The sequence below is a fragment of the Mytilus edulis genome, chromosome 5 (assembly GCF_963676685.1).
Source record: "Mytilus edulis chromosome 5, xbMytEdul2.2, whole genome shotgun sequence".
Taxonomy (NCBI): domain Eukaryota; kingdom Metazoa; phylum Mollusca; class Bivalvia; order Mytilida; family Mytilidae; genus Mytilus; species Mytilus edulis.
This window is the reverse complement of record NC_092348.1, coordinates 76,726,528-76,748,840: the sequence shown is the minus strand read 5'-3', so window position 1 is coordinate 76,748,840 and position 22,313 is coordinate 76,726,528. Positions and strand designations below refer to the sequence as shown.

At 30.5% G+C, this 22,313-nt stretch overlaps 1 protein-coding gene across 1 annotated transcript in view; it reads right to left on the bottom strand.

The window, feature by feature from the left end:
- Positions 1–21,689, bottom strand: part of LOC139524484 (hemicentin-2-like) — an 85,357-nt gene extending 63,668 nt beyond the window's left edge. Inside the window, exon 1 of the mRNA XM_071319276.1 lies at positions 21,554–21,689. Within this exon, the coding sequence (XP_071175377.1) occupies positions 21,554–21,635 (82 nt within the window). The 5' untranslated portion in view covers positions 21,636–21,689. The remainder of the gene's footprint in view (positions 1–21,553) is intronic.
- Positions 21,690–22,313: the final 624 nt, after the last annotated feature.

Below are 22,313 nucleotides of genomic sequence, written 5' to 3'. Positions count from 1 at the left end.
CGCGTACAATTTACGGGTATTTCTTTTTCTTTTTTCTGTTTGGCTTATTGGGACGTGTCTCACTATAGGGGTAAATTCAGTAAATAAATATACGTCATAAGGGACCGACCATTTAGGGGAGGGACCGCCCATTTAGGGGAGAGCTTTCTGTATATGCTCTTCTGATTGGAAGATAATGTTTGTAATAAATATTTTTTGGCAGATAGATCAAAACTGGAGTAATTGGATTTTTATGTTAAATAATTGCTTTTAAATATTCTAAATTGCTACTTTAATCTTCCAAATGCAAAGTTTGTTTATACTTAGTCTTATTTATTCATATTTGGCACTTTTTTCTACTTCAGTTCTGGTCGTCTAGTTTTGGCGAAGAATGCATCCTGATGTTGGGATAACAGGAATTTCTGCAGAGTGATTGTCAATGACATTTTGTGAACGTTACAAGTAACTAAAACACAGATTTAGTATAATGAAACATAATTGTTGTTCTATCTGGTATCAAACTGCTTAAAAAAGCCTTTGAAAAGTCTTTGTGTGGTCTTTTCAGGGTATTTCATCAAAAACTTCCATATAAGGAAAAATTGAACTAAGAGTACACCAAGTCTTTAGTTTCTAGGTGTACTTGCAATACTGGTCAAAGCAAACACAGAAAACAATTCATATTTATTAAACATAGTATTTTACACCATTTTTTTAAAAACATTCAATGTGCAACTTTATATACCAAATATGCATTGGCCCAGTATGGGCTGTAGTATCAATTTTGATCTATCTTTACAAATTCAGCATTTATGAATGTTGTATTGAAACTGGAACTTGAAAATTGGATACCTTACATGTTTATTGTAAAAAAAAGTGGGAAAAGAAGTAAAAAAGTCCCTTATAGGGGTAAATTCAGAAAATAAATATACGTCATAAGGGACCGCCCATTTAGGTGAGAGCTTTCTGTATAACACTGAATTCATATGCTCTTCTGATTGGTAGATAATGTTTGCAAAAAATATTTTTTGGCAGATAGATCAAAACTAGAGTTGAAAAAAATAAAAAAATAAATGCTGAATGTGCTCATTTGTTTTTACTACAGGGTTGAAAAGTAATGGGGATCAGTATAGGAATTCAGTACGAATCTGGATTGTTTGTAAACAATGCCATATGAATGCCCAAAAATGCCGCATGACCCTATGTTTTTATTGTTGCAAAAGATAGGGCTACATTTGTACTTTCATGAATGTTATATGAAAGTTTCCAATTTCTAAAGGTAAATCAGGTATAAATTTAATTCCATACATAAATTAGCATTAAAGTCAATGGGAGATTTTTTACTGAATTTACCCCTATAGGAAAATATGCACTCTTTCACTGTACTTGTCCAAGGCCACACAATAATCAACAAACTAATTTCCTGTAAATTTTAATGCAATGGAAGGATTTTGGAACCATTTGAAGTTGTTTTTACACAAATTTCTATCTTAGCTGCGGCTACACAATGTATCCAGGATGCACTGAGTGTACCGTGAGAGGAAGCATGGGATATATGGTAAAAGTCAGTTTTTGTGTGCAGATTGAAAGAAACAATAGAAATTACATTTTAGAGTTATGATATCAATGAAAGGCATAAATATTCTCCCCATTTACATCACATTTTGCACATATTTCTCCTAATAATGTATATAAAATCATATAAAAAAAAACAGATTACCTCCCTTTGACATAGTGATTTTTTTTAGCTGCGTTCCCCATGTTAAGTTGTAGAACAAGTGGCAAATAAGCTTTTTTCTAGTATTTTAACACTCGAATAATCTGACCGCATGAAGCTATTCATTTATTTTTACATAACGCATCGCGTTTCTTTATTTAAAAACTATACTAGACAATTTTCATGATTACATGTCCTTCATCTAGGAAACTAGTGTTGAAATGTTTGTAATTGGATTTTTATGTTAAATAATTGCTTTTAAATATTCTAAATTGCTACTTTAATCTTCCAATTGCAAAGTTTGTTTATACTTAGTCTTATTTATTCATATTTGGCACTTTTTTCTACTTCAGTTCTGGTCGTCTAGTTTTGGCGAAGAATGCATCCTGATGTTTGGGTAACAGGAATTTCTACAGAGTGATTGTCAATGACATTTTGTGAACGTAACAAGTCACTAAAACACAGATTTAGTATAATGAAACATAATTGTTGTTTTATTTGGTATCAAACTGCTTAAAAAAGCCTTTGAAAAGTCTTTGTGTGGTCTTTTCAGGGTATTTCATCAAAAACTTCCATATAAGGAAAAATTGAACTAAGAGTACACCAAGTCTTTAGTTTCTAGGTGTACTTGCAATACTGGTTTAAGCAAACACAGAAAACAATTCATATTTATTAAACATAGTATTTTACACCATTTTTTTTAAAAACATTCAATGTGCAACTTTATATACCAAATATACATTGGCCCAGTATGGGCTGTAGTATCAATTTTGCTCTATCTTTACAAATTCAGCATTTATGAATGTTGTATTGAAACTGGAACTTGAAAATTGGATACCTTACATGTTTATTGTAAAAAAAGTGGGAAAAGAAGTAAAAAAGTCCCTTATAGGGGTAAATTCAGTAAATAAATATACGTCATAAGGGACCGCCGATTTAGGTGAGAGCTTTCTGTATAACACTGAAGTCATATGCTCTTATGATTGGTAGATAATGTTTGTAATAAATATTTTTTGGCAGATAGATCAAAACTAGAGTTGAAAAAAAATAAAAAATAAATGCTGAATGTGCTCATTTTTTTTTTACTACAGGGTTGAAAAGTAATGGGGATCAGTATAGGAATTCAGTGCGAATCTACATTGTTTGTAAACAATGCCATGTGAATGCCCAAAAATGCCGCATGACCCTATGTTTTTATTGTTGCAAAAGATAAGGCTACATTTGTACTTTCATGAATGTTATATGAAAGTTTCCAATTTCTAAAGGTAAATCAGGTATAAATTTAATTCCATACATACAGTGGAGATCACTTCTAACCTCTCATTAAATCTGTCAGGAGAACTGCTCTAGAACAGTACGTAGAACTGTCAGCCTGACACCTTTTATTCTGTTCTAGGTTAGAACTGTTCGACCTCATTAACCAATATAATATCAGTTTACGAGTAGTTTTCATACCTCGGACGACCTGTTTAACAAAAATCTTTTGACCGCATCAATCTAAACTGCCATTATTTGCTTTTTCTTTCTGCAAATCTATATAGCTGTACAGTACTTCAGTTTTCATTTTATTAGGTCTAGAGGGACTGTAATATACAAGTTACAGCAATTTTGGAGAAAAAAAATTGTTCGCATCAATTTATAGTGCCAGCATGCAGGGGCAGATCCAGCCATTTTTAAAAGGCTGGGGGGGGGGGGGGGGAGGGTTCTTACTATATGCTCCCATTCAAATGCATTGATGTTAAAAAAAAAGTGGGGTTCCTACCCCTGGACCCCCTCCCCTTGATCCCAAATATTGAATCATAAACAAATATCAGTAGTTTTTATACTTCAGACTGAGTCGTGTAATAAAATCTTTTGACTGCATCAACCAAAACTTACCTTATTTGCTTTTTATTATGTAAATCTATATAGCTGCACAGCAATTCAGTTATAAGCTTAGGTCGAGAGGGACTGTAGTATATAAATAACTGCAATATTGGAAATCAATGACCAGCATTTCCTATTTTTATTCAAAATATCGCATCAGAAACAAATATCAGTAGTTTTCATACCTCAGACTGACTCATGTAACAAAATTATTTGTCTGCATCAATCAAAACTGATCATATTTGACAGCATCAACCAAAACTGACCATATTTGACCACATCAACCGAAACTGACCATATTTGCTCTTTTTTATGTAACTCTTATAGTCGCATAGTAAATCTGTAATATTTTTATGTAAGGATGGAGTGTATAATCATGATAATACAAATGGTCTATATTTATAGATTATCGTTGATCATCTCAATGAGATTGCTTTTCTCGCTTGAGCTGGTACATTGAAAGTGAGAAAAGCAATCGAGTTGAGATGACCAATGATAATCTGTTTATCGCTATTTTACCTATGACGATGTTGTAAATTTCATGTCAATTTCGTTAGCAACGCCACGTGGCCTCCTTAGTTTCTTGCGATAATTTTTCCATCTCAAGCGAGAAGCATGATATGAAAATTATCACAAAAAAAGATCAAGGAAAAATGCACAAAATAGCGATAATTGTTCCGAGTAGAATTTTATATTGCACGAGCTTATATTTTTATAGCAGGATGGGATTGTTTAATATAAATGAAAGCAACATTGGAAAAAAAAATTATGCTCGCATCAGTTTATAGTGCCAGCATGTCCTCTTTTTAATCAAAATTTTGAATCGTAAACTAATTTCAGTAGTTTTGATATCTCAGACTGACTCATGGATATAACAAAATTATTTGTCCGCATCACCCAAAACCATGAAAACTGACCATATTTATAGCTTACTATGCGGTATGGGCTTTGCTCATTGTTGAAGGCGTACGGTGACCTATAGTTGTTAATGTCTTTGTCATTTTGGTCTTTTGTGGATAGTTGTCTCATTGGCAATCATACCACATCTTCTTTTTTATACTTGACAGCATCAACCAAAACTGACCATATTTACACTTTATAATGTAAATCTTAATATATATATATACAGCCGCATAGTAAATCACTTATAGTTACATATCACGATGGATTGTATAATTTAAATGACAGCAATATTGTAACACATTGTAACATCAATTTAGAGTACCAGCAATTTTATGCAAGTCCTCTTTTTATTCAAAATATTGAATTGTAAACAAATTTCAGTAGTTTCGATATACATGTATCAGACCGAGTCGTTTTAACAAAATTATTTGATCACATCAACCAAAACTGAACTTAATTACACCTATCATGTAAATATATATGGCCTCAGTCATTGTAAACCAATAATATTTCTATGTCAGGACTGATCGTATGATAAAAATGACACCAACTTTGGAACACAATACACCTTATTGCTAATCCTGGCTGACCCGGCCTCTTGAACTTTTGAAGCATACAACAATCACTTTTCCATCATGTCCATTGTGGCATCAGATATTTTGTTTTATGACGTCAAATTTTTACGGAAACCTGTGTGATATCCAGTAATGGCAGACAAATAGCGATAAGGTGTATTTATACCATATCTAAAAATTTAGCGCGCCGTTATTTCCTCTCTGTATCCACAATAATGAACCGTCACTAAAGTGACTTTTTAAGTCCGTTATTTTGTGCTGAGACTACTATATAGTAGTATACGTATAGTAGTCTCAGGTTTGTAATGTTTTTTTTTAAACAAAACTATTTTACAGCATCATCCAACACTCACATGACTGATTCATATACTTTATTTTAAAATAAAAAGTACAAAGAAAAATGCATGTTTTTGTTTGTAGCCGAACGTCCAGGGGCAAATGTTTCATTCATGTTCTGTAATCAGATGAGTATATTTTTCTGAGTTCCAGACTCCCTGATATCATTTATAATCGTTATGGATAAGTCTGGCTAAATTGACGAGATGGTGCAAATCAAGGATTTGTATAGTAAGATCTTACCACAGTCGCTTGAATTTTAGTGATATATGTATGAAAAAAAGATTAAAAAAAATACTGTTATATGTATAATTATTATACATATAACAGTATTTTTTAATATTTTTTTTCATACATATATCACTAAAATTCAACCGACTGTATGTATGAAAAAAAATATGCAATCTTATAAAAATATTTCTCCGATGAGTTGGATAACCGTCTATTCACTTCGATATTTGTACATGTAACGTTTGATCAGTAAAAAATATAGAAAATCTGCTATAGCAAAGTAATTGGAAGTGATTTATTTCTTCTAAATTCTAAAGTGCCCTTACTGCACTGACGTCATTTAGAACTGTTCTACAGTCCTGACTGATTTAGTCAGTTCTGCTGACAGTTCTACGGTTAGAACTGATTTATACAGTTCTACCTAGAACTGATTTAGACAGTTCCACCCTAGAACTGATCCTGACAGTTCTACCTAGAACTGATTTAGTCAGTTCTAAGTAGAACTGATTTTGACAGTTCTACTTAGAACAGTTCTAGGGTAAAACTGTTCTAGGACAGGTTAGAACAGTTCTATGACAGATATTCTGACAGTTCTAATGAGAGGTTAGAAGTGATCTCCACTGTAGATTAGCATAAAAGTCAATGGGAGATTTTTTACTGAATTTACCCCTATAAAGATATTGTTAAAAGCTTCTTTCGTCATAATTGTTTTGTGTATGTAACTAAAACTATTTAATTCAATAAAGTGCAATATATCTAAACTTAGAATCCAAATATGAATTTTACAAAACATTCTTGCCAAGCAATTCAGAAGACTATAAGTGTGTTAAATAATCATTTAACATTGCAAAATGTGTGTCTTTAGAGAATAGGAATCCAGTTCAAGATAACTTTCCAGGTAGAAAGATTTTCTTGTAGGAATTTATAAATTAATTCTGGTAGGAATCTTAAACATGTAGTAGGAAAATAAATAATCAAATCAGATTTTCAAAACAGAAAAAAATCCATACAGACTTTAAAATTCCACCTAGGTTAGTAGGAATTTTGAAGTAGGAATATTAAAAAATCCAGTCAGAATTTTGTTCATTTTCCATGTCCGCTTACTTTCTATATAGAATATTTGAATCTAGGTGGATTCCTACTTCATTTTTCTAGTGTTTAGGTGGAATCCTATAACTTATTTCGTACGGGGGCAGCCAGTTGGAAAAATCCGAGCTCACCCAAGATAAGAATTTAGTGAAAAATCATTTTGGTTGTTCTCCCTTTTGTGTGCCTTCTGAGATTATTCGAGATTATTCGATTGTCAGCACTATAACATTAACTGTGTTGTTATAGGTTGCACTTTGTAAATACAGCTGTTTCTCAAAACACGCCTCTTTTGGGGAGATCTTGAATATTCATAGAAAATCAAATTATTTCCCAGTTATGCTATGTGTGTTCCATCTCACAGAGACATAACTTGGGAATGTTACCAGTAAATAAACACGTGCATATTGTTTACATTGAAATCTGTGGTAACCTTTCATTCGAGGTAGGGGTAGTTAAGACAATGAGTGTTAGTTTAATTTCTGAGAAGTCCAGATCATATAAACGTTGAAAATATGCCGCACAGCCCTATATTTTGACCTTTGAAATATTTACAGAAATGCAACCTATATATAGGGTGAAAAGGGGAACATTCAGAATTTAACCAAATTTGCTTTATTTCACAGATTTAAAAAAAAATTAACTCAAATATGAAGTTTTATAAATATTTAATGAAGATTGATAGAATCCTGGGCCTTACATACAGTTGGGTGCAGACCAAGCATTACATGTAGACGGGCCGAAAAAGTTAACGCGGCGTTTACTCGCGTGCACTTCATGTAAACGCCGCGTTAACTGTGCGTTAACTCCGAAATTGCAGTAGACATTAAAAGTAAACGGGCGTTTACTTTCGCGTTTACCTCCGCGTTAACGCAAAAACGGCGAGTCTTCTAATTTTGTAAAGAGTAAACGGGCGTTTACTTTTCCGTTTACCTCCGCGTTAACGTGGAAAAGGGCGCGTCTTCTATTTTTGTAATAAGTAAACGCGCGTTTACTGTTTGCAGTAAACGCCCGTTAACGCAGATTGTCATCGTAACTTGGATACACTGACCTAAAATATGAAATGATAAGGAACATCAAAATTAATTGACCAAGTGGTCATTTCTGCTTGACATATTGACGATTACAGTTATTTAAAAATGTCACACATTTGTATTTAATTGAACAATAATTATAGTAAATTTCTTGTTCTTCGCAAATAATAGTTTAAGTATGTTTATTCAAATATAAGGTAATTTAATCCTCACCAAAATCAAACAGTTTTCTCATCTTAGACAGACTGACTCGTAAAACAAAACTTTTTGATATCATTCACCACAACTGACAATATTTACCTCTTAACAAGTTATCTTATTCTATATAGAAGTAATTCAGTTATATTTTTATGCCATAATTGACCATATAAAACAATTGACAGCAATTTTTGTACCAGCCTGACGGCGATGACCTCTTTTTATTTAAAATATTGAATAGTAAACAAAATTCAGTAGTTTTCATACATCAGACTAACTCGTAATATATAATTATTATTAGGTAGCAATATTTGAATATTATGACTAAAAAATTTTGTTCGCATCAATTTAGATTGCCAGCATGTACTTTTTTATTCAAAATATTGAATCGTAAAAAAAAATCAGAAGTTTTCATACCTCAGACTTACTCATGTAATAAAATAATTTGTCTGCAACAACAAAAACTGACCATATAAGCATTTTAATATGTAAATCTATATAGCTGCATAGTAAATTAGTTATATTTTCATGTAAGGATTGATTGAATAAGAAAATATGTAGCAATATTTGAATATTATGACTAAAAAAGTTTGTTCGCATCAATTTAGAGTGCCAGCATGTCCTTTTTTTATTTAAAATATTGAATCGTAAACAAAATTCAGTAGTTTTCATACCTCAGACTGACTCATATAATAAAATTATTTGTCTGCAACAACCAAAACTGACCATATAAGCATTTGCTTATGTAAATCTATATAGCCGCATAGTAAATGAGCTATATTTTCATGTAAGGATTGATTGTATAAGAAAATAGGTAGCAATATTTGAATATTATGACTAAAAAATTTTGTTCGCATCAATTAAGAGTGCCAGTATGTACTTTTTTTATTCAAAATATTGAATTGTAAACAAAATTCAGTAGTTTGCATACCTCAGACTGACTCATATAATAAAATTATTTGTCCGCAACAACCAAAACTGACCATATAAGCATTTAATTATGTAAATCTATATAGCCGCATAGTAAATGAGTTATATTTTCATGTAAGGATTTATTGTATAAGAAAATAGGTAGCAATATTTGAATATTATGACTAAAAAATTTTGTTCGCATCAATTTAGAGTGCCAGCATGTCCTTTTTTATTCAAAATAATGAATCGTAAACAAAATTCAGTAGTTTTCATACCTCAGACTGACTCATATAATAAAATTATTTGTCCGCAACAACCAAAACTGACCATATAAGCATTTGCTTATGTAAATCTATATAGCCGCATAGTAAATGAGCTATATTTTCATGTAAGGATTGATTGTATAAGAAAATAGGTAGCAATATTTGAATATTATGACTACAAAATTTTGTTTGCATCAATTAAGAGTGCCAGCATGTACTTTTTTTTATTCAAAATATTGAATTGTAAACAAAATTCAGTAGTTTTCATACCTCAGACTGACTCATATAATAAAATTATTTGTCCGCAACAACCAAAACTGACCATATAAGCATTTAATTTTGTAAATCTATATAGCCGCATAGTCAATGAGTTATATTTTCATGTAAGGATTTATTGTATAAGAAAATAGGTAGCAATATTTGAATATTATGACTAAAAAATTTTGTTCCCATCAATTTAGAGTGCCAGCATGTCCTTTTTTATTCAAAATATTGAATCGTAAACAAAATTCAGTAGTTTTCATACCTCAGACTGACTCATATAATAAAATTATTTGTCCGCAACAACCAAAACTGACCATATAAGCATTTGCTTATGTAAATCTATATAGCCGCATAGTAAATGAGCTATATTTTCATGTAAGGATTGATTGTATAAGAAAATAGGTAGCAATATTTGAATATTATGATTACAAAATTTTGTTCGCATCAATTTAGAGTGCCAGCATGTCCTTTTTTATTCAAAATATTGAAGCGTACACAAAATTCAGTAGTTTTCATACCTCAGACTGACTCATATAATAAAATTATTTGTCCGCAACAACCAAAACTGACCATATAAGCATTCTAGTATGTAAATCTATATAGCCGCATAGTAAATGAGTTATATTTTCAAGTAAGGATTGATTGTATAATAAAAAAGGTAGTAATATTTGAATATTATGATTAAAAAAAATTTGTTCGCATCAATTTAGAGTGTCAGCATTTTTTTTTTTTATTTAAAATATTGAATCGTAAACAAAATTCAGTAGTTTTCATACCTCAGACTGACTCATATAATAAAATTATTTGTCCGCATCAACCAAAACTGACCATATAAGCATTTTATTATGTAAATCTATATAGCCGCATAGTAAATGAGTTATATTTTCATGTAAGGATTGATTGTATAAGAAAATAGGTAGCAATATTTGAATATTATGACTTTCAAGTAAGGATTGATTGTATAATAAAAAAGGTAGTAATATTTGAATATTATAATTAAAAAAAATTTGTTCGCATCAATTTAGAGTGCCAGCATGTCCTTTTTTTATTTAAAATACTGAATCGTAAACAAAATTCAGTAGTTTTCATACCTCAGACTGACTCATATAATAAAATTATTTGTCCGCATCAACCAAAACTGACCATATAAGCATTTTATTATGTAAATCTATATAGCCGCATAGTAAATGAGTTATATTTTCATGTAAGGATCGATTGTATAAGAAAATAGGTAGCAATATTTGAATTTTATGACTAAAAAATTTTGTTCGCATCAATTTAGAGTGCCAGTATGTACTTTTTTTATTCAAAATATTGAATTGTAAACAAAATTCAGTAGTTTTCATACCTCAGACTGACTCATATAATAAAATTATTTGTCCGCAACAACCAAAACTTACCATATAAGCATTTTATTATGTAAATCTATATAGCCGCATAGTAAATGAGTTATATTTTCATGTAAGGATTTATTGTATAAGAAAATAGGTAGCAATATTTGAATATTATGACTATAAAATTTTGTTCGCATCAATTTAGAGTGTTCGCATCAATTTAGAGTGCCAGCATGTCCTTTTTTATTCAAAATATTGAAGCGTAAACAAAATTCAGTAGTTCACACCTCAGACTGACTCATATAATAAAATTATTTGTCCGCAACAACCAAAACTGACCATATAAGCATTTGCTTATGTAAATCTATATAGCCACAGAGTAAATGAGCTATATTTTCATGTAAGGATTGATTGTATAAAAAAAATAGGTAGCAATATTTGAACATTATGATTACAAAATTTTATTCGCATCAATTTAGAGTGCCAGCATGTCCTTTTTTATTCAAAATATTGAATAGTAAACAAAATTCAGTAGTTTTCATACCTCAGACTGACTCATATAATAAAAATATTTGTCCGCAACAACCAAAACTGACCATATAAGCATTCTAGTATGTAAATCTATATAGCCGCATAGTAAATGAGTTATATTTTCAAGTAAGGATTGATTGTATAATAAAAAAGGAAGTAATATTTGAATATTATGATTAAAAAGATTTTGTTCCCATCAATTTAGAGTGCCAGTATGTCCTTTTTTATTTAAAATATTGAATCGTAAACAAAATTCAGTAGTTTTCATACCTCAGACTGACTCATATAATAAAATTATTTGTCCGCAACAACCAAAACTGACCATATAAGCATTTTATTATGTAAATCTATATAGCCGCATAGTAAATGAGTTATATTTTCATGTAAGGATTGATTGTATAAGAAAATAGGTAGCAATATTTGAATATTATGACTAAAAAATTTTGTTGGCATCAATTTAGAGTGCCAGATGTCCTTTTTTTATTCAAAATATTGAATCGTAAACAAAATTCAGTAGTTTTCATACCTCAGACTGACTCATATAATAAAATTATTTGTCCGCAACAACCAAAACTGACCATATAAGCATTTTATTATGTAAATCTATATAGCCGCATAGTAAATGAGTTATATTTTCATGTAAGGATTGATTGTATAAAAAAATAGGTAGCAATATTTGAATATTATGACTAAAAAATTTTGTTCCCATCAATTTAGAGTGCCAGCATGTCCTTTTTTTATTCTAAATATTGAATCGTAAACAAAATTCAGTAGTTTTCATACCTCAGACTGACTCATATAATAAAATTATTTGTCCGCAACAACCAAAACTTACCATATAAGCATTTGCTTATGTAAATCTATATAGCCGCATAGTAAATGAGCTATATTTTCATGTAAGGATTGATTGTATAAGAAAATAGGTAGCAATATTTGAATATTATGACTAAAAAAATTGCTTAGTAAATGAGTTATATGTCAATGTAAAGATAGCAATATTTGAACATTTTAATTGACGAGATGGTACAAATGAACATACTTATTTTACACTTTATTGATATCCCTTTCAATATACTGTTCAATTTATGTTTTTTTTTTGATCATTTGTCAAAACAGAATCTTATCATGTTAATCCAAGGCAAACAAGGTGAATTTCGATTAAAAATAATGTATTAAATACACCGAGTTATAGTTAGGAATTCGAAGAGACAATTATAAACGGGGAACGAAACAACGTAAACCATGATGTTTATATCCAATCATATAAAAATATTCTCCCGATGTCTCGGATAACCTTTCTTTCCTTATCGATATTTGCACATGTAACTTTTGAAAGGAAAATATAGAAAATCTGCCAATCAGTAAAGTTAATGGACTTTATGAAAGTGATTTTGTGTAATTTAATATTTCGAATTAAAAGATTTTTTGAATTGTTCTGGTTTGAAACACATATACGTGAAATATAAAGACTAAAGGTCGCTTTTATAAAATAAATGTGCAAATGAAATTGAAGTTTATTTCTAAATTTACCCAATCAGTTAACGCGAAAAGTAAACGTGCGTTTACTTTCAAGTGCACGTAAAAATACACTTGTAAAATCTGTACTAAACGCCCGTTTCCTTTTTTAAAAGTGCACGTAAAAATAAATTTGAAGAATTCTGAAGTAAACGCCCGTTTACTACTGACTAAACGGACACATAGTAAACGCCCGTTTACTAGGGTAGACATTAGAAATTTCCATTTCGACCACGTTAACGTAATTATAGTAAACGTGCGTTTACTAGTAAACGGGAGATTTGAAGTTAACTAACGAAATATGTGCACGCGGCGTTAACTTGCGTTTACTTTATGTAATGCTTGGTCTGCACCCAACTGTATGATGACTCAGCATAAATTCACAGTTTACAGTAATTGCATAGTTTACTTAAATTCCTGGATACAAAATAAATTCATTATATTTGCATATTTGTCAGTTAAATTGTTAAGAAGTGCTTATATTTACTCTTTGCAGTCATTTAAAACTCAAAGATCCTTCCTGAATATTATTTATGGGGTATTTGTGTCCTTTCGATAACCCAAAAGTGAGCCACAACACCTAAATCTGCTTTTTTGTCACCACGGCAAATAAATACAAGCTAGAAAAACAAAAATATCTCAAGAAAATTACAATACGGCGTTCTATCTTGAATATGTACTTAATATTCCAAATTGCTAGAAACAGAATAATTTAGGAGATTTGAGGCCCCATGGGTAATAAAACAAATAATTTAACTTGTAGATGCTATGATTTTATGATTTTAAAGTTATTGATATACTTGGAAGTTATGTAAAAATCAGATGTTAGCAGTCACCTCTACAACATTTTAAGTGAATTTATATCTCAGACTGGTATCTTAGTTTAAACTCTATGGGAAATTGCATTGTCAATATTTACAGAAATGCAACTTATAGTATCTTTTTTTAAATTGATATGTAGATAGAAGTAAACTTCAACACAATTCAAATAAAAGAACAAAATGTACTGTGTAATTCCTTTTTGTTACGTTTTGTCATGTTACTCGATAAAAAGTAACAGCATACTAGCTACATATGTATAATCAGTATCAGGAAGGATGGCAAAGGACATTTTCACTGATGAAACATAAAGTTAGCCAATTATATGCCAAATATTACATATAATATAAGTTATTATCATCATATCAAATAAATCTCAATATACAGTATTTGAATGAAAAGACAGGTGTTTGGCTTTTGATAACAGCAGAGAACATTGTGCAGTACTAGTATAGTAGACGGTAACAGAAAGGATTTGATTTTTGATTTTTTCATTACCTAGGCAGATTTTTCATCTTGCAAATAAAGTTTTAAAAGAAAAATGACATTGGTTTCTGTTATCTTCCAAATGTGACCCAAATGATGTATTTTTCTTGAAATAAAGGAATTGATTTGAAAAATAATTCATTCCGGTTACCAACCCTGTCCTGTTACTAAGATTATTTCATGTACCGAAATATCGGACTATATTTTAGTATATTTCTTAACCTTTTGTATTGTGGATGCTAAAATAAAAAATAGTATTTGATAAGATATTGTAGAATATACTAGTAAAACAGATAAAGTATCTTTAACTTATTCTTTATTCACATCAAAAACTTTTAAAAATTGATTCACTTTGGTAACAGGAAAGAACTGAAATTTTTTGTATCATTTTTAAAATCGCCATTGTTACCACATTTGACAATTGTTTGAATTACAGCCAACAGTTTCTGAATATTCAATGTTTGTTCTTCAGTTTGTGCTATTAAAATACGTGTTTTACGTCATTTTTTGTTTTGTTAATTGCTACCTTTTTTGTGTTTTGAGAAGAACACCTAAGAAGATAGAATGGCAAAAAAAAACCAACTAAATGATCAGCAATACAAGATAAACATACATTGTGGCAGAGATTTTTGTCATGAATTTTATTCTCGTCTACAATGTTTGAGATTATTCTTTGTTAAATATGCCCATAAACCAAAATAGGGACTGTTATATCCGCCTATACCATTTGGGTTTTTTCTTATTATTGAGGGCCTTTCTGATGTCTATGAAGTCACTGGCGCGCTATATAACTACAGTGAGTTGACTATAGGTGTTACTGTAAAACTTTACCTATAGCTCAACCTGTTTTTAAAATTGACAACACAATAGGGACATTTAAATTGACCAGTTGGTATTGTTAGATTTAAATCTACCTTGATACTACCTGTAAAGATTTTTATTCACCTAACCCAAAGTTTCAGCATGCTTTTTTCCTCAACGTTTTCTTATCTAGGATTATTCTATTGAGAGATTTTTATTTTACCGTCATTCAAAATATTAGGAGTGATCAAGCCAAACATGAATGGCTATATCATATGTTATTTTCTTGCAGTTTATTTAAAATTGCATGGCCTAAAATGCACTACATTTCATCTTAATGTTTGTATAGCCACTACTAGCAGTGTTTATACCCTAAATAATCCAGTCGAAATATTACACTCACTTTATGAAACATCAAAATCATATTTGAATAAACAATTACATTTATTTTTTTACACTAATATTTGACATCTCATCCAGAATTCCAAAGATTTTAAATAATTCCCAATTTTATTCATTTTTCACTACTTCACTAGATTTTTTTCTAAATCCATAGTATAAATTCTGATTAACTTCCCATGATATACATCCTAATTTAACAGGTGCAGAATCTATACATAATTCAGAATCTTGTATATTTTTTTTTTATCATTTCCATTACTATATTCCAAATAGTTATCCTCACTTTACAAATATTTTGTAATATTTTATTTATATTTTTACTATATATCACTTGATTTTACTATATCCACAGTAAACATTTCATTTCATATCCTATGATAAATTTCCAAATCAAACAATATTTGATCCAGAATTTTATAATGACTATTTCCAATTTCACATTCACTTAAAACATTTCCTCACGTTAGGAATATTTTAGAATATTTTACTTTCATTTTTCACTTTCATTTTTCACTTTACCACTAGATTAGACTATATCATCTGCATTAATTCAACATTTTATTTCATTTCCAAGATCCCATTTAAATGGTAAATCATCTTAAGTTTGTAATAAATCCCAAAATTGATAATGAATGATTTTAAAGTCACATTTAAAGCCACAGAAACATGTTGGATGAACTCACACTATATCTCCTACTTGAATTCCAGTTTTTTAAAATCCCATCGTATGAAAATTTGAATTTCCTTGAGTGAACACAGCATTTTATGCACAAAAGTCCCACTAATATTATAATAGATTTCAAAGAAAAAACACAGCAAGGTATACTCCAAAATTATTTTCGAATTTTACATGTACAACATCATATATAAGCCCCACAAAACAGTTTGAATGAATTATTTCCTCCTTGATGTCCTTCATGAAAATAAAATCTTGAAAAAAACACATCACATTTTAAAAAGCAAAATTGCTATAAAAAATCTAAGAAGTGAATTCAAATAAAATAAATCCAATATTGTATGCACAATGACACCAAAAGATTTCAAACATTGCAAATAATAATCCAAAATGAGAATCTTGAAGGGTCATGTGAAGAAATGAACAACATATCCCTCTGAAAATTTAAACTGTAAACACCTAAACAGCTATTTCTTGTTTCATTGGCAGCTGGACAATACTATATATAAGGGTTAGAATTTTAAAGAAGCATTTAGTATGTAAAAACAGTTTAAATTTTCAAACATAGTAATACATATTTAATTTAATCTTTTACTGATTTAGAATCTTAGGTAAAAAATAGATAAATCATATATATCAGGGATTTAAAACAATGAAAACCAAAACTATTTTCTTCCCTATCAATTTTTTAATAGAATAATCCTAGGTAAAAAAAGTTCAGGAAAAAAGCATGCTGAAACTTTGGGTTAGGTGAATAAAAATCTTTACAGGTAGCATCAAGGTAGATTTAAATCTAATAATACCAACTGGTCAATTTAAATGTCCCTATTGTGTTGTCAATTTTAAAAACAGGTTGAGCTATAGGTAAAGTTTTACAGTAACACCTATAGTCAACTCACTGTAATAATAACTATTATATATGTTATACCAAAAATAACATATAGTAAACCATAACATGGCAAAATTTAACAATATTTTAACACAGCTTGAATGTCCTGGGCAGCATTTTATCAGAATATACGTGTTTCCTTTATGCAATGACAGTGTGACAAGTTATGGAAATGTATACCATCAACCCCATGAACGATATCACCAGCCAAAAAGCCATAAATTATGTTGTTATGTGAATAAATTATAAATAAACTGTATCATTACACTTTCGAAATGCTATACGAGTTTGTCCCCAGGAATAGATTATAGTAAAATTGAAGATGAAAACAGGGAATGCATCACAGAGACAACAGCCCGACCAAAGAATAAAAAAACGCCGTAGCCAGCAATGGGTCTTCAACACAGCAAGAGAGAGCCGTGGTGTAGTGGTTAGTGCATCGGATTACTAACACAAAGGTATTTGGTTCGATTTTCGTTCCGGGATGAGAATTTCAGGGACAGAATTTTCGGTTCTCGCTTGACACCATTTGCGAGTATGGTCTTGAGGAAACGATTAAATTCCGTCGGAAGGGGAAAATAAATGGATGACCTGTGTTAAGAGAGAGTCAGATCTCTTGCATGTTAAAGACAATGGTAGATTTCGAAAAAGGGCAGGCTTATGCCGCTACAAGGTAGCACTTGCACCCGCAAAGTGGAAAAGGATTAATATAAGTTGCAAAACTTGTTTCCCAATTTATTATAAATACATATCACAGTGTAGATACTATTCTGTACGCTATCCGGAAGTCGCGATTTTCGAAGCGAGGATTTCAAACTGGCTAACAGAACGGTTTTGTTTTGGTGCTTTTTCTCATCATTTGTTTACTCCTATATCTATAAAGTGCTTTGCACATCTTAAATGTATGTATAGCATCATAAATATGAGTAACTGTAACAAAAACATGCAGTAGAATATAAAATATACGTGTGCATCACACCAACTTCATAGAAAAAAGTGAAATCGATTGACAATTTTGCTCTCGTAGTACAAAGCAAATTATCTTTTATTGCAAATATTTACACCAGTTTACAGTTAAATATATACTGTTTCAATATTCCTATCGTATTAAAGTAGAATGTTCGTATTTCAAATAAAAAATATGCTTTCCTTGAGGATCCCAAAATAAATTACTGTACGATCAGTCTAAAACTGACTGTATTCTAGTAGCGATTTCAGTTTTTTTGTCTGTATGACCAGTCGTGATTTTGAAGAAAAAAACAACAACAAATGGAAGTTTTTAACGACATTGACTGACAAACAACGGCAATTTGAAGGTGTATACGTGTCTATGTGAAATTATGATTGTGTCCCTGGAACTATAACGTGTAATTTCTTTCATCAGACAATACAAATATATTTCTGATGATTTTTGTAGACGGCAAAATAATCATATTTTTGTTCCATCAGTCTTACTTATAATCAAATGCCTAAAAAGCAATACATGATTTGCTTGTGGACTTTGTACTAGTGTGTCGTTGCAGTTATCTGTTTAACTATTACATTTTTAAAGACTATTTACACCGTCTGCCGTTGACCAATTGGTGATAACATACATCAAGCCTGTCTCTTTTAAAATGACAAAAAATAGATAGAGAAAACTTTGTTTAAAAACTTTAGGTATTGAGGAAAGAATTCACGAAATTATACCCCGCCACTTCTATAGTCCATGTTTTGGAATAAAATAAACCACCAGAAAAACTAAATTATAGGTGCACAGGGGTATCATTTAATAACGAATACGAGGAAGTTTTATTAATACTAGTATATGGTAAGTTTTTGAAAGTTGCGTATAGTAAACGGGTACCACCCAATAAGGTAGTGGAAAAGTCCTTATCATGGAAATAAAAAACTGATGATTTTTCGAAAAACCAAATAAGAGGTACACAATTGAATTAAATGATAAGTAATCTGAAAAAGATTCATTAAGTTATGACACTTGTCTGAAGGAAGTTGTGAATATAAAATAGGTACGACCAATATAAGGTTATGACAAAGTCCGTATTTAAGATATAGAAACATCAAAAATATTTTTACCAAAAATTCGAAATAGAAGCTCCATAATACATTAATTGATTAAAAATGGAGCAATTTTAGAAAAGTTTAACAATTGGTTTTGAGGGTCACGGTTGGAAATACCTGATGAGTGCCCCCATATAATGCAATGTTCAAGTCCGTATCTTATATAAAGAAACCCCATAAAAGATTTTTAATAAAATTCGAAAAACATTCCTTTTTTTTTAATAAATAAGGCCGTTAATTTTCTCGTTTGAATTGTTTTACATTGTCATTTCGGGGGCTTTTATAGCTGACTTTGTGGTATTGGCTTTGCTTATTGTTGAAGGCCATGCGGTGACCTATATTTGTTAATGTCTGTGTCATTTTGATTTCTTGTGGACGGTTGTCTTATTGGCAATCATACCGCATCTTCTTTTTTATATTATAATTTATGATACGGAATCCGAGAAAAAAAATAAATTAACAGTTGTACCAGTGAAGGATTCAAGAAAATTGGGATCCGGCGGTTTGAAACTCTTTTTTAACTTTCAATGCATTTGTATGGGAACATATATTTAGAATCCTCTTTTCTCCTGGATTGGACCCCCTCTCCATTTAAAAATGTCTGGAAACCCCAATGTATATTAAGTGGTTTATGAGGAGATGCGCTTGCAAAACCGGCGAAACATGTTGTACCGGTCCAACGGACGAACGGAAAGACGGACTTCATTATCACTATAAACCATCGCTTTACAAAGTGGTGTGCAATTGAGTGTGAAAGAGACAGATCTACATCCAAAACAAAGTGAAGGAACTGTGATCAATTATAGGCTACAGTACGGCCTCGAATGTTTGTAAATACATGCATTTTTATATAACAATTAAATCTGTGTGTTTGTACAATTTTAAGTATAACGGAGGACATTTCTGAAACTTATATAAACAAACAAATCTTCTTCTTATTTCAGCCACATTCAAACATCCTTATACTTAATGTAGTAAGTCGAGTACACCCTATCAAGCTAAAACATGTTTGAAAAGTTTACAGGATGTGAATTTATTAAAATACATTTGTGTTATTTAGAAAAATGCCATCTTCTAATGTATCGTAAATAACTTTGAAATCACTACTAGAATACAGTGAAATAAAGACTGATCATACAGTTTCAAAATATACAAGCGAGACTGATCGTACAGTGCGAAATTCGAACAAGTGTAATTTTCTTATTTCTGGCTTCAAAGATCTGGCTGAAACTTTTACCACCACTTTAAATATACTTTATTTAGTAAATTAAGTCTGGATTTTACGTTAATTTGTACAGTAAGGGTGCAAAAAGATTGTTTTTAGGTTCACCGACTGATTTTCCTTAGTGATGCACTTGAAAATCTCTTGATTAAGGCAAAGATACGAATAATGAATGTGCTAAATTTAATTATAAACCATTTGTGAATATCGATGTCAGCTGAATTAATCATTAAGCAATGTACAGATGAACATCTTACCGTTTAATATAGTATATCTGATAAATTTAAAATGTGATCCAAAAGGTTCTCGCTTCGAAAATCGCGACTTCCGGAAAGCGTACAGAATAGTATCTACACTGTGCATATGTTTATAAACTAAACTAAAACAGCGAGAAACTCCCTCACACGGAGGCGGGCTTTACCTGGCCAGTAGCTGTATTCGGTAAAACCTTTTGAAATTTTGAATTCCTCATTGATCTTATAATTCATAATGTATTGAATCTTTATTGAAGAGTCATTGATGAGTCATTCGTTAAAAAAAAATCTACACTGGCGTACACAATTTTTAACAGTTTGTCAACGAATGCACAAATTGTTATGAAATTAAAACTCGACTGGAAAAAAATAATTGACACAATCACAACGTTCTGCAATTTATTACAACTTTCAATTGTTTAGAGCCGTATATTGCAGGCATAGGGTCGGCTTATATATCACTAGATTTTATCAAAACTGTTCTTATTTGTGTTATACATGTAGCTGTACTGCAATACACCAGACGTTTCATTTATATTCATTAAAAACAAACTCATTGTTTACTAGTAAGTACATGTATAATTTGAAGCTCCTTATATACAGAATCGACTGTTTTTATCTTTCTGAAACTACACTAAATACAATTACTTAACAACGATACATGTACATGTATATTCAATCACAGCGAAATGAGGTACTCTTTCTTTAAAACTTTTCATACAGCTTGATATTTTGTTAGAATAAATACTTATTTTTGTAAGTGTTATCTCCCCGAATGCTGTCCGTCTTGTTATCCTTACTAATTTGCAACCGTAAAAAGATGTCGGCAGTTTTTTGTTTACCTTTTTTGACCGAATCGATCCGGAGATAATACATGAGAGTTTTCCTAAATATGTTCACATGCAATTGTAATTGTTATTGTAGTCACCAATATATAGGAAAAATTAAATGATAGTGTAATGACAAATATACTTGGTCTGTATTCAATTTAAAGAAAACAACCGAGCCAGCAAAGTGTAATAGGTACAGGTATGAGATCGCATAGCATTGATAAAACAGAGAAAAAAAATCTAAAAAAATAAATCACAAATTCACGATCTATAACTTTCTAATAAATGACATTGTTGTTTTACATCCGGATAAATCAAAATATTTCTTTTTAAATAAATCAATGAAATAAAGAAAAAAAGTCGTTAGCATACCTTTGAAATATACACAAACTAATACATGTCCGACCATACTCGTGTACTTCATGATTGAGGATGTAATTGTGGTCTTAACCATGTTAATATAAAGTGGTATCTGTCTACGGTGTGCGTGATTAACATTTCTTAACTGTAGCCTTTAATGTTAAGGAAGTTCGCTTGTCATGTTTTGGGATATTTGTCAGATGTTTTGTATCCTCTGATTTTATCCATTTGAATGCCTTAAAAAAATTGCACAATGACCCCATTTTGTATTTATAAATCTTTTACATGTATAATCAATAATAATGATAAGCCATCTGTAAAAGTCTTATACAATTTTAATAATTTTTTAATAGTTATTGAGAACTTAAACTTGTTAATGATAAAGCTATGAAAAGTCAAGAGAGAATATTTTCCCGCCAAAATTTTAATGGCTTATATCTCGAAAACAAGCACATTGACTTATTATATTTTTTTGTGCTCTTTTGAATCCTTTATTAATCCCCTATCAAGATAAACAAGTGTTTTGAAAAGTTAACTATTTTGAAACTGAAAAGCGAACTCCCTTAAAATGATGTTTCGAGTCAATTTTAAGTTCAAGTGATTTAAGCTAGTCAAAAATGCGACTGTAAAGTTTACGGAACAATCGGGATCTTCTACTTCGTGATTGTTGATAGTTACATTGAAAGATTTAAAAAAGCGAATAAAGATGAAGATGACAATCATAGTTCAAATAAAAACAGAAAACTCAATAGTAAAAATAAAAAGGACTAAA